Here is a 14,342-nt window from a genome sequence, read left to right on the forward strand (position 1 = left end):
ATAAAACTTTGAATTGAACTATTTCAATATTGGTCATGAACTTTGTGGTGTAACGTAAAGTGTTGTTCGGAGAATTTTAGAGTCGTCGCAACTTTCGCAAATCTTCGTTCGTGAGGTACAGGGAGTTAAAGTTTGAAAATGGCTCTAAGAGATGAGAATTTAATGAAAGGTTAATGATTAGGCTGTTTCCTCGTTAAGCAAGTAAAGCAATCGAAGTCGCCGGCTCTTACTTTACTACCGTCGTAATTTAAGAGTTTAAAGTTCAATTACGTTTTCAGTTACTTGGGGATGAAATCTAAGCGGTAGTCGATAAAGTGTAAAAAACAGAGTTTGTTCAAGGAGCCGGCAATCATGCTTTGTACCTCACGTCCTGAATATTAAGTTCGATATCAATCGTCTCTAATTTTTTACAAATATGGCGCCATACGGACTTCGTACACGTCATGTGCTTTAAATGCGTTGAAGCCCTAGGCAAAACGGCAGAAAAATCCCACGGGAAAAATCATTTAATATTTTAGCGTTTTACTGGAGTGAAAAAAAATGCAATTTATGATTTACCCTGTATACACCACAATGGTTCACTTAAAGAAATCATTTAATACTAATAACAGCAATCTCCTGAACACTTTTGGTTCGCCCTGTGTGAGGAAATTAAATTACACCAAAAACAACATGCCAACGACGGACCACGCCAGCAACGATTTAATTATTTAACAAGTGGCCCTATTATCAATAATCAAACACCATCTCTGCACAAGGCCTTATGGATCCATTAAATTTCAATTCAATAAGCTTGTTAATTTTACATCAAACGGCCTGCTTTTCTGATTTCAATTATATCGAAATCGATTTCGGGGGTGCATTTCAATTTAGTGTTTGCCTAATTCCACTGCAGTATTTATTTAAATTGGAAGGCTGCCAAACTCTCCTAAAACTGGCGAACACCGATCACAAGTTTAATATAATTTCTCTTGTAGTTTGTGAAGTCTGCCAGGTATTTCAAGCGAAATAATTTCAACTCATCTAGCCCGAAGTGCACTTACTTGAAGGAAATAAGATATTGGAAATCATTTCTTATTAAAAGTAACTGATGTTTTCGTTGTTCGCAGAAGTCTTTAAGCTACATATTAGAACGTAGCTACAATTATTTACATACATACAGTGTGTCAATTTGAAATCGCACCTCTCTCGACATTGTGGTGATTATGGAAATTACGCAAATATACGGGAACACGTCGATTTTATTTTCAAGGGAGACATTCTTCGAGTCGGTTTTCTATTCAATTGCATGGACCCTCTAAAAGAGGTGGAAACAACCACTAAAAGCTTAAATGAAAAGGGAGGTTGAGTTATAAATCATTCGAAACGTCTTTCAATTACCTCTCCAATTTTTACTTTTTTTCCATAGAGAGGTTTTCAAACAATCTTGTGCAAATCGTGCATACGTTTCGGTATCAATAGTATTGTAGAAAAACGGTTTATTAATGTTTTAAGTGTTCTAAATTCTTCGCATTGTTTTCTAAACAGTAATAAATCTGTTTTAAAACTTCACTCTAATATTCAGCAAAACTTCTACTTGAACTTCCCTAAACGCAGCTGCACCCTCCTCTTCAATTCTTCCAAATCTTAGCGCTGAGGTTTATGAACATCAGAATTAAGATGCGCCGAAAAAAAAAATCCAGAGTGTTAAATCGGGCGATCGCGGCGGCCACTCAATTGATCTTTTTCGGCCAATCTATTTGCCAGGAAACGTGCTGCGTAACCACTGCCTAACAGGAAGAAAATAATGTGGTGGAGTTCCATCTTTTTGAAAATGAAGATCTTCTTGTAGAATGCTATTACCAGCTGCGTCAACTTGATTTTGTATATTCTCTGTTATTGATTGATGTATTATCTCTTCTAGTAGATTTAATTAGAGCTGACCAGCAAGTTTTTCTCTATGAATAAAAGACCAATAACGACATTCCCAAGAATATCAGTCCGGGCATTTACTTTTTGTGGATACTATGTATGTATCACCTACTCTAAATCGTCGGGGATTTCCATCGTTCCAGTTTCGACAATTCTGTTTGGTGACATAGTCGTTAGGGAAAAACGTGCACTCATCACTAAAGCAAATGTTTTATGAAATATTTCGGTTGTCATTTATAACATCTGTGCTTGTTTCACAAAATTGAATCCTTTTGTCAAGATCGTCGTCAAAAAGTTGTTGAAGGATTTGCATTTTATATGAGTGGAATTTATTTAACTCTAGCGCCTTCCTTTCTGTTTCCTAAGACATTTCTACTTCATGTTCTCTAGTACGAATGGAGCTGGCCGGTCTGGCAACGAAGAAACCTAAAACTTTAATTTGAGCAAAACTTCATTCAAAACACGCATATGAACTCTTTTTTTTGTTGACTACAGAATCATTTTCAGTAAACTAAGGAACTAGTTTCAACACGAATTTGTGTTTCAAACTAGTTTAATTGAAACTCCCGTATCCCGAGTTAATAGGGAGACAAAAGTATACAGATAGCAGAGTATTCAGATAACAGAGTAATTGCTTTGTCTGCATTAAACATCATTTATTTAAATAGAAATTAACGAAATTAATTGTTTCTCTTAACATTTAAGCGTCGATTATCTTTTTTGTCACTAAATCACATACATTTTATATTACAAATTGTTGCGTAGAATTACATTCCTGTTGTGCCTCAAACCATTGGAGTCTTTTTTTAAATCACTCAAATGCTTCAATATGAGAAGGTATATTCTCATCGTTACTTTCGCTTGGTGCTTCTATTCGTGGAGAATTTTTGTTATCTTCATCACTACTATTGTCTTTATCGCACTGAAACATCGCATTACATCATTATTATCACAATCACATTCTGGTAATCTATGCACTATATTGATAGTTTCTTCAACATTTGCATCTACTGTTCTTTTTTGTTCATTTATTTCTTCAAAAGTTTTCTCCAAGCTTTTTTTAATATAGTGTTTCGAATATTGTTCTAAGCATTTGCCACCACGTAAAAGTCATTTTTTAAGTTTAGTTTTTTATGTTTCTCTATCACCCCCTCTTCATTCGAGGGAAATGTAAACAGGATTGTTTTAGCAATTGCTTTCTATAAAGTCGTTTGAAGCATTCGGTTATCCCTTGATCTGATGGCTGTATGAGTAAAGTTACATTAGGTGGCAAAAACATAACTTTTATAAATTCATTTTTCTGGTAAAGAAGTCACATGTAAAATGCTATGTAGCATTGTCCATCAGAAAAACAGTTTTCTCTCTGTTCCCTTTTTTAATTGATGTTCTTTAACCTTTGGTATGAAATCTTTTTCAAACCATTCAGCAAAAATGTTGCTGTCCATCCACGCATTTGTTTGATTTTTATAAATAACAGACTTTCCACTCATATCGACATGTTTAAAACAGCGCGAATGTTTATTTTTTTCCATTATCGAGATTGGAAGTTGAGGGCACCTGGAAACATTTACACAAAGAAGTGGAGTGATGCGTTTTTTACTAACTTTGCGACCGGGAACTGATCTTTCACGACGAGAAACTAACGTTTTCTGTGGTAGTACTTTCCAATTTATCCCCGTTTCATCATAGTTGTAGATATTTGCTAGTTCATATCCTTCATCATTTAAAAAATTTTTAGTTTGTTTTGAAGGTTTCTGTAGCAGTACCATCCGCTGAAAGTGTTTCCCCACAGATATCTATCTGTCGAACACCATGACATACACTCACTTTCACATGAAATACACCACCCAGTAATACTAATAATTAAGTCTTGTAACTTGGGCAAAATAATGCTTCATAATGGAGTATCAAATGATCAGACTTTCAGTAAAAAAATTCAACATTTATTGATTAAAAAATTAATAATGAGTGACATCGCCTCGTACGGCAATGCAAGCACATACTCTTCGCGGCATGCTTTGCAACAAATGATCGATATCCTCCTTGGGTATTTCATTCCATGCTACCTCAAGATGATGACGAAGGTCATCCACATCGTTTGGAGGCCTCGGTAAATTTCGAAGACGGCGACTCATCATGTCCCAAAGATGTTCGATGGGAGATAGGTCCGGTGACCGTGCAGGCCAAGGCAGTATTTCCAATTGTGCTTCTTCCAGGTATTGTCGAGTAATGTTCGCACTATGTGGTCTTGCATTATCCTGTTGGAAAATGCCATTTGGTAAAGTTTGCATGAAGGGTACTAATACTGGCCTCAGAACATTTTTAATGTAGCGACTTGCCTTTAGAGTGCTTGGAATGAACACAAGAGAAGATCTTCGACCAAAACATATCGCACTCCATACCATAACACCAGGTGTTAAAGCTGTATGGCGCCTTTCACAAAATTGTAAATTTCTTCTTTCACCTCGGTTTCGTCTGACTCTTCTACGACCATCATTGATCCATAAACAAAATCGCGACTCGTCACTGAAGACGATATTGTTCCAAACATGACTCCAATCAACTCGTTTTTGACACCAGGTCAATTTGGAAGCTTGGTGTTAGACGGTTAGTGGCAGTCGTAGATTTGGGCGGTATGAATGCAGGCCAAAAGACGAAATTCTTCTGTAAACTGTTGCCATCGATACCCGACGATTTAAAGCTCCCTTCCAATCTACTGCAACAGACATTGTTGTTTGAAATCGATCACCAATGGCCATCCGTCTAAGAAGTCGATCTTCACGTGCATTGCTGCTACGGGGACGACGTTCAGCTGGACGATGTTGCTGAACCCTTTCTTCAGACCATGAAGACCATATTCTCGTAATCGTGGTGTGGTTCCGATTCATTCTTCGGGCAATCTCACGAAAAAAAAGTCCACCCTCCTTCATGCCGATAATTCGCCCTCTATCAAAATCCGAAACGTGGGAAAAATTTCGATGCTGTCTCACTGGGGGCATTTTGAGATGTCTTGTTCACAGTTCAACAACACAATAAACTGATATTTCCGTGTAAAAATTATTTTATTTATTTACAATTGAATAAAAAATCTAAAAGGTCAATGACAAAAAAACCACTAGCATTATTTCTTTTTTACTGAAAGTCTGATCATTTGATGCTCCATTATGAAGCATTATTTTGCCCAAGTTACAAGACTTAATTATTAGTATTACTGGGTGGTGTATTTCATGTGAAAGTGAGTGTATTTTAAATTTTACTAACCAACCATTACTAGCTTTAAATGGGTTTCCTTGCAAATTATCCTTGAATTATAGCGCTTTTTCACATAACATGGGTCCAGATATCGGTTTGCCTTTGTCCCATTGTTGATTAAATCATTGGAATGAAGCAACATCTACATTTTTATTTTTAGGTTTTGTTAAGGTTTTTCTACTGGTACTAGCATCCTTGGAACCTGCATTTTGTAAATAATTTTCCATATTCTGTTTCTGTTTTTTGATATCTTTTATTGTAGATTTTCCAACACCACGTATCTTTGTTAATTTCGTTGCACTTATCACATTTCCAAGAACTTTAATTATTTTGTATTTTTCTTTAAGTTAAAATTACACGTTTCCGTTTACTTGCCATTGTGATCGGTTTCAGACTACAGACTAAATATGTTTACATTTAGCCAGTCGAATACAAAAAAGTACGTTTTTATCATATAAATCTAAATACACTATGAAATGTTGTGCGGATAACAGATCATACGGATAATAGAATGTGTGTACGATAGGATATTTGGATATTGGGTGTTCGGATACGAGAGTGTATATTATATTAGGATTCCTCTTATTAATAACTCTTGTTGTTCTTCTGCCGCATCTTCCACATTCTTCATAGATGAAAATAATCTCGGTTTTTTGTTGAAACGTGTATATTATTTTTTTAAATAATCTTATAAACACACAACCTTTAACATATGAAACCAACCTTACAATGATAAATATCTAGTAATTTAACAAAAAAATTAAGAATTCCATCGTCCGTTTTCAATCCAGTAGTCTTATTCTTACTGTTTTTCTGTCAGTAAAAGGTTTATATAAATACATTTATAAATACAAACAAAGAAAAAAGGTAAAATAATCATCTGTTGTTTATAAAATGTAATCTCAAAATTTGGAACAACTGTACAAAGAATTACAACTTAGAGTAGAACTCCAATTAAAAGTTTATGTGGATTAAGTGAAATATTAAAACCGACTTTATTACTGTTTAGAAAATAATGGACAATATTTGAACACTTAAAGCATTAATAAACAATTTCTCTACAGTTGATACCCAAACTTGCTTACGATTTGAATATGATTTTCCGAGAACCTCTTAATGACATAAAAAAAGTACATTTGGAAAGGTAATTGAAAGACCTTTCAAATGAGGTATAACTCAACCCCCTTTCCATTTAAGCTTTTAGTGATTGTTTCGACCCCCACCAGAGGGTGCATGCAATTAAATAGAAAACAGACTTAAAGAATTTCTCCATTGAAAAGATAATCGACGGGTTTTTGCATTATCATATATTTTCTATAATCACCGAAATATCGAGGGTGGTTCGTTTTCAAGTTGACACACTGTACAGGAAAAAATTTTTATTTTAAACAACAACGTATTCTGACATGATTATACAACGTTAAACGCTAATATATGACTTTATTGTTGAACAACCTAAATATTGTTAAAACTATCCATATACAGTATACTCCCGAATAGGATTGCCAAGAGGCGAAAGTTGCTTATTTTTCATTCCATTAGAAAAGTGTATTCATCATGAAATTTTTGGGTTGTTTAAAAACGGATTAATCAATTTTTGCTGTTTCAATTTTCTCTGTCGTTACATAAAAATATCGAAAATAGATTAATTTAGTTGAAAAATTCCAAAAATTAATTCTAGTGTTTATGGGACTGTAAACAAAGGTGATAAAGCAACTCATCGAGTTATAGAGGGATTAAATTAAAACTTTAAAAGAAATGCGAAAGTACTGGTTCCGTATTAGATGTAAAGAATGCCACGTTCCTGTCCAATGGTACTGTTTCATTTCGGCATGAAAAGTAGAGGGGCCACGCAATCCCTATTTCGGAATTGTTCGTAATCGGCAATATGCAGCTACAGTAAACGTATACGATTTGGAGAGAACCGGATCGGTTGAAATTGTTCGATTTTATGGATATTGAGAAGCCCTGATTTGACTAAAGCAAAGTTTTACCTTTGGGACTATTTAAAACAAATAATTTATGCGAATGATCTTCCTCCGAATATAAAATATTCAGAAAGACACGATAAGAGATACTGTGTCATCTTTATTCCTTGAAGAGATTTGAAGAAGCTACAATAAAATGCATAGAATACTTATACCATGCGTTCACGAAGTTCATGAATGGATTGAATGAAATTTTTAATTGTGGTTTCCTTTTTTTTTAATTATTGTAATAAACATTTAATAAACTAATGGACGATTATTAATTTTTGGACCTATTTTTCGATATTTCTCTGTGACTAATAGAAAAATTACGTCGGTGAGAAGGGATTCAACCATTTTGGAACAAGCAAAAACTTGAATGGAAAATACATTTTTCTGGTAAAATAAGAAATAAGAAATTTTTTGCTTTTGGTAACCATATCTAGGGACATATTGTAGAGATTATTAATGGCTGGCAATATAAACATTTATGGAATGTGCATAATATTGATTGTTTTTGCCTTAATTTTCAGGTGCCAACCTTGCCCAAATGATTGCCCGGAGAAATGTGGCAAGAATGGTATTTGCTTAGTGAACCAAGATCCATATCTTGGGGCCTGTATTATTATTATACAACTAGTTAGTATGGGAATTGTACTATGTTTAGCTCTCATTGTGTTTAAACAGCGGAAAACAAAGGTAATTTTAGTTGAAACTCTAGACTATCTTCTGCAAAGCAGAAAACAGGCTGCCCGCCATTATGTTGTATGTGTAAATTTTCATCAATATAAAATTAAAATATGCATAGTGATTTTTTAGTATACAGGGTAAGTCTTAAATGGCGGATCACTGTTTCAGTGGGATGCAGGGCGACCCCCAGGTAGTATGAGAATAATATTATAAAAACTATGTTGGGAACATTGACGGAATTATTAAGGTGTTAAAGTGAAGGATTTTATAGTTTTCAATTTTCTCTATTTTATTAATTGTTAAAATATAGCGTTTGGTACTTCTAGATATGAGAAATTAAAAGCAATTGAAAATCTTTGATATAAGCTTAAAATTTTAAATTCGCAACGAAAGATTTTTCGGTACAGGCGTTCTAAAATTGCACTTGACAACGACGATTTTATAATCAATCCATAATTACACTAGTACCTTTCAAATATTTAACCTATAAATTTTAATAAAACGTTTCTAGATCTACTATTTCTATTTTCCTTAATAACCCTGTCAATTTTCCAAACAGAATGTTTCTATTATTTTTTACAAATTCCTTGAGGATCCCCCTGCAACATACTGCAGAACTGATCCACCATTTGAGGCTCGCCCTGTCGAATCTATTGAGACCACCAAACAGATTTTGCCGGCAAGCTTCAAACAACCTTTTTCTATAATAATTGAAGGTATTTTATTATAAAATATCTGAAAAATAATGAATACGAAAATAAGAATGTGCGTTTCTTCTAAAGATTGTTGTCGAAAAAATAATTATATGTACTGAAATTTGCATTAGCTAACGGGGAATATCTGAAAAATTACTTTGATATATTTTTCCTTGTATTTCAGGCTATTGCAACTGGTATGTGGACCATTCTAGAAATAATATTATTAGGAAATCTTATTCTATACAGTACGGTGAGTTAAACCAAATTTCTACGGTGTTGTAAAAACAATCCAAAGAATTCTGTGGTAGATTTTACCGTTCGCTCTTAGGAAAGAAAGAAATGTTCTAGAGAACTAGCTGGGCAACGAAATACCATTTTCTAGTTTTGTAATACGTTTTTCTCGCTTAATGCTCTACAAAATAAAATTATGAAGTTCCTAGAGCAATCCTATCCGACCTTTATTAAACCGAATGTAGACCACGCTTCTAGATTATTTATTTATCATTTACCTACTTCATATCGATTGCAATCTATAAACTGTAAATTGGGTTATCACGTCCCAATCCTCTCATCGATCTCATAGTTCAGATACGGGGTATCTAACTATTTTATTCACAAAATACAAATTGATTTAAATTGTTGAAGTTGGATAGAATTTAAGGGGAGTTCGTTGCTGTTTTCAGACTTCCGAGAAGTTTCAGAATTACTTAAATATTTGTAAAAAAATGAAGAGGGACGATTTGTCGAAGCCATCAATTCGTATCCCACTAGGTACCCATATACTTCTTTATTTTCATTTAGGTAATTGTAAGAAGTATGAAGCCATCCATTGTACGTTGTTTATTGGAGCCCTGGATACGGGAGATAGGCTTTATTGTATGTTATGGTGCCATTATTTTAAAATTGTACCGGCATCTTATTGAATTTAGAACGAGAAAAGCTCATCGATGGGTAAGTGTTTCGATAATAACACATGTTTACGCAGTTTTGGACCTGGACAACGAACAGCTGTTTCTAAAATAATTTAGACCGTTAAATCCGAATTTTCAAATTGTCCTTTAAAATTGATTCTAGTTGTGGAGAATTTTGAGAAATTTATTTTCCACAATTTTCAACAATTCGATGAAAAATTATAAATTAAAAGTGGAGGACAGTTGAACTGAGTCGCTTGTATTGTTTCGGACTCGTGTTACACATAAGAGTCCAGCAGTAGTCGCTCAGCATGTCACCATCTCAAAATTCTCGATATCATCTTTTGATTTTTGCCATGTTTTGGTGTAGTCGCTCTCATTCCTCATCGCTTGTGTCGTTCAAGTTTTCAGGAAAAAAATCCAGATGGGAATGCAGAAAAAGTATTTTGAGAGACACTGAAGTTCCAATTCTTCCTAATTTTGCAACAAATCTTCGACCATTTGATTAAAAGCTAGAGATTTGGGTTTCCCAGGAAAGTTCTTAACAACATTTTGAAATGGTGCCCATGCTGCGGCTTCATGTGTTGTTAAATATTTTCTAAACTCTTTGTCTGCTATTAATTTTTGAATATCGGATCCGACAAATATTTTTTGTTTAATTTTTATGTATGACAACTTGGGAAACAACTTAATTAAATACTGAAAAGTCGGCCCTTGGCGGTTGAGCATTTTGATAAATTTCTTGATCACACCAAGCTTGACGAGGCGGACGACCTCGTGAAGGTGTAAATAGCCTTGCGGTGTTAAATATGGCAACATAACTCACGTTCCAAACCAAAAACAAATAATTCCGAACATAATACATTAAGTAATTTGTCAGGCGAACTTGAAAATAAAAAACAATTATAATAACAAAAAGTGCGCATTCGGAATCGGCACGTTAAATAACGTCAAAAATTGTTTTTATCTGCTCGGGTCCAAAGGTTGACCGAATTTGAACATTTTTGGAAAATTTATTACAAAAAATTAAGAAAGGGATCAATCTGATCGAACCATTTTTTATATTTCAGGTAGTCAAGGATACCGACCTCCTCAAATATTTGTTAATTATGGTTTTGTCTGGATTAGCTTACATGGCAGCATTCACGGCCCTTACGCTGAATTTCGTTACAGAAAATTACTCTATTCTTGTGATTCTGCAAACTGACACCGGAGAACTATTCGAGGTATTCTTATCCGGTGATTTTCTAGCCCATCTATTAGAAAATTTATGTAAATTTTGTAACGTATTTATATTCTCCATTAAGATGTTAGTTCAGGGTCATAATGTAGATTCCCATAAGATTCATACTTTGTGTGAACATATCTGTGAAACATATATGTATGCACATGAAAAGTTCGAAAAATTTCGACATTCAGCATAACATTATTTATTTTATAATGTTGGAAACTCTCCATCATTTTCCATATACAGGGCGCTTCCCAATTTTGTGTAGAAAATTTAAGAGCGTAATCTTGAATGGATTTCAAGTGGAAAATGTCGAATAAACAAATATTCGCAAATGTTTCGTTTTTAAAATACAGGGTGTTAAAATATACCAAAAAACAACGTTTGCCTTGAATATTTCCAATATGTCTTAAATTGAATTTTTAAATGTTAATATGCCAATGTGTAATAAAAAGTCTCATATTTGCTTGTGCTCAGATTTTTTTCATGCGACAGTAGCGTATTCTTGGAATATTTTTATTGTTCTATTTGCGCACGAAATGTACCACACTGTGTTTGTAGTTAAGTGAGAACGATTTTTATTTCTTTCGTTTCAAAGAGAACTAGAAAAAATTGCAGGAACTCTTTATTAAAAATTGATCAGTGCAAGATTTATTTATTTCAAAGGTAAAAAAAACAATTTAATTGAATATTATACCAACTGTAGAAATTAAATTGGAATTGAAAAAATGAAAAAAAATATCTTGCACTGAGTATAAACTTGCCGCCACTTTAAACGTCAGCAAAACATAATATTTATAATATGTTTTATGTAAGTAAAAAATGCACTTTGAGCCATATTGAAAATATTCAAGCAAAACGTTTTGTCCTGATATATTTTAACACCCTGTATTTTGAAAACGAAGCACTTGCGGACATTTGTTTGTTAGACATTTTTTACTTGAAATTCCTCTAGGGTTACGCTCTTAAATTTTCTACACGTAGTTAGGAAACAACTCGTATAAAAAGTTATACCTAAATTGACAATTTTTCTAATTGAACATCCTATACATATAAATTGGCGATTTCAGTTTGATTTTTATGAACCCTATCGACATAACATTTTTTAGGGGTGTAAATATTTGTGGTGGGATTATGTTACTGAAGTTGGAGAGTTAATGATTCTCGTTTTTGGGATTCATCTTGCGTACGCCAGCAGAAATGCGAGAACTCAATTTCATGTAAGTAGATAACCAACAGAATGAGATGCATTGAATTTTCACTGTTTTATTTTTTTGAAAACAAACTTTACAATCTTTCGAATCAATAGTTCGAGATGAAAAAACGAAGCAACATACTTCACAATTGTCCAACAAACCTACAGCTTGTAGTTTGGATCTTTACACTTGCTACATACACACGAATAGTATGCGTCAAACCGAGGATATCATAAAATACGACCAGTACTGTCTCAAAAATTTTGTGATTTTTTATTGAAATAAAAAATCTCTTCTAACAAAGGCAAATAATGAATGAGGAGATAAAAACTATTAATTCGGTAATTACACACCAGCAACATAAAATACAAATTATGAAAACTGTCTATAGTTATACGGAACACAACGAAATTATTAACATACAGTGTGCTAGCGGATAGAGTGCGCAAGAGGAAAATATCTTTATATTTCGTTATATGACAAAAAGTCATTCTTTATAAAAAGTTCTGGTTATTGAGAAAATAAGTTTGCAATATAAACATTTTAGATTAGATGTTTACGAGGTTAATAAATTAGGAAAACATAAAAATGCTTCAAGATAGAACTACCATTATTTATTATTTTTGACAAAAAACGTATGAAACAATATTAAAGCAATAAAAAATGTAAATACCAATTTTAGAATTAAAATTCGACAGTATTAAATTAAACTATTTATATAGTTGAAAATTATTCAACATAACTGCTTTCCACCTTGACACACTTTTCTGCTAACTTAATCAATTTACCCTACATTTTACCAATAATTCGCGGCTAATTTAGTTCACCTATTGCTTCCCGTATGCGCTCTTTTAACACTTCCATATCATGTGGTAAATCATAAACCTTTTGTTTTAAGACACCCCATAGAAAAAACAAACACACTGTATATTGTCACACCTCTGATCGTTCTAGAATTTTAACAAATAACCAATTGAAAGACATAAGTAGATTCATACCATCATCTTTATTCAACCTGTAAACACTTCCATCATCAGTTTTAACCCGTTAGTGCAGTCTGTAAGGGACATGCATATGTCGGAGTAACATTAGGAATTTTCTCCATCATCAATAATTTTAATGTTTTATTATATTGATAGTAAGGCAAGGCTAACGAATTCACTACTACCCGACCGCTACTTTGCCCTTCTTTCTAATTACTGCCTTCTTCACTTTTTCCCTTTCCCCGTGGTCCTCTCAGCTCAAGGGAATGATACCTGTTCGTCCTGGTTTTCCCACGGACCGAAACTTCACACATGGCCCTTAATTGCATCGGTAATAGTGACCTCATTCGACAATGCTTTATCTCCACGATAAACCTGTTAGCCTGCTCTTCAACCTTATTGCTAACTGAAGATTTTACATTTCTAAACTTAAAAATTAATACATCTCCGATACAAATTATATCCCTGTCTTTGTTATTTGAATACTAAGTGCCCCCCACGCATCCTAGACACATACAGTAGTGGCCATAAGTATGGAAACTTTTTTAATATCGCTTTTATTTAAAATGAACGATTATAATTTGAAATTGTAAATATAAAATAGATTCTATTTTTAATACTTTATCAACATCCATGGTATATAGGTATTTATTGGAATTTGATTTGGAGTAAATATGAAATTTAAAAAAGACTGCGGACAAAGGTATGGAAACCAATAATGTATTTTCAGTAACTTATAAAATATATCCTTTGTTTCAAAATTGTGTCAATATTTTGTGGCAAATCCTTTTCCTTTAATTACTGCACGACACCGTTGGTTCATAGAATACACCAGTTTTCTACAAACTTCCACTGGAATTAATTTCCATTCTCTTTCCAAAACCTCGAATAAATGCGGTAAACTATGAATTTTTTCTTTCCAAATTTGCCTTTCAAGGTGTTCCCAAAGATGTTCGATCGGGTTAAGATCTGGACTCTGCGACGGCCATTCCATTTTCGCGACACAATTTTCTTCAAACCAATTTTTAACCAGTTTTGATGCGTGCTTGGGGACATTGTCTTGCTGAAAACTCCAAGACAAGGGCATTTCCTATTCTGCATAAAGAAGCATATGGTGCACTAAGATGTCCTTATATACAAATTGGTCCATAGTCCCTTCTATTTTAATTAATGGCCCAACCGCAGACGCAGAAAAACACCCCCACACCATAACACTTCCACCGCCATGTTTTACAGTAAGTAATTGATACTTAGAATCGAATCTTGCATTCTTAAGACGTCTTACGTATCGAATACCATCACTACCAAATAACTGAAATTTACTTTAATCGCTCCACAAGATCGTATTTCATTTTTCCTGTGACCAGTTGACATGTTGCCAAGCAAGACGCGCCTTTCTATTTCTTTTAGAAATCAGTGGTTTTTTGACAGCAGCCCTTCCAAACAAACCTCCAGCTACCAAGAATCTCCGCACTGTGCGACTCGATACTACTATGTTGTGTTCTT

General features: G+C 33.7%; 1 protein-coding gene across 5 annotated transcripts in view; it reads left to right on the forward strand.

The window, feature by feature from the left end:
* The window catches only part of smog (G-protein coupled receptor 158 smog), a 45,978-nt gene that overhangs the window by 28,753 nt on the left and 2,883 nt on the right, over nucleotides 1-14,342 (forward strand). For all 5 annotated transcript variants that reach the window (XM_066285171.1, XM_066285169.1, XM_066285172.1 and 2 more), the window contains exons 4-8: nucleotides 7,664-7,829; nucleotides 8,700-8,768; nucleotides 9,320-9,469; nucleotides 10,500-10,655; nucleotides 11,767-11,877. In XM_066285171.1, coding sequence (XP_066141268.1) covers nucleotides 7,664-7,829; nucleotides 8,700-8,768; nucleotides 9,320-9,469; nucleotides 10,500-10,655; nucleotides 11,767-11,877 — 652 coding nt within the window. The remainder of the gene's footprint in view (nucleotides 1-7,663; nucleotides 7,830-8,699; nucleotides 8,769-9,319; nucleotides 9,470-10,499; nucleotides 10,656-11,766; nucleotides 11,878-14,342) is intronic.

Source organism: Euwallacea fornicatus, chromosome 8, assembly GCF_040115645.1.
Source record: "Euwallacea fornicatus isolate EFF26 chromosome 8, ASM4011564v1, whole genome shotgun sequence".
NCBI classification, from domain to species: Eukaryota; Metazoa; Arthropoda; class Insecta; order Coleoptera; family Curculionidae; genus Euwallacea; species Euwallacea fornicatus.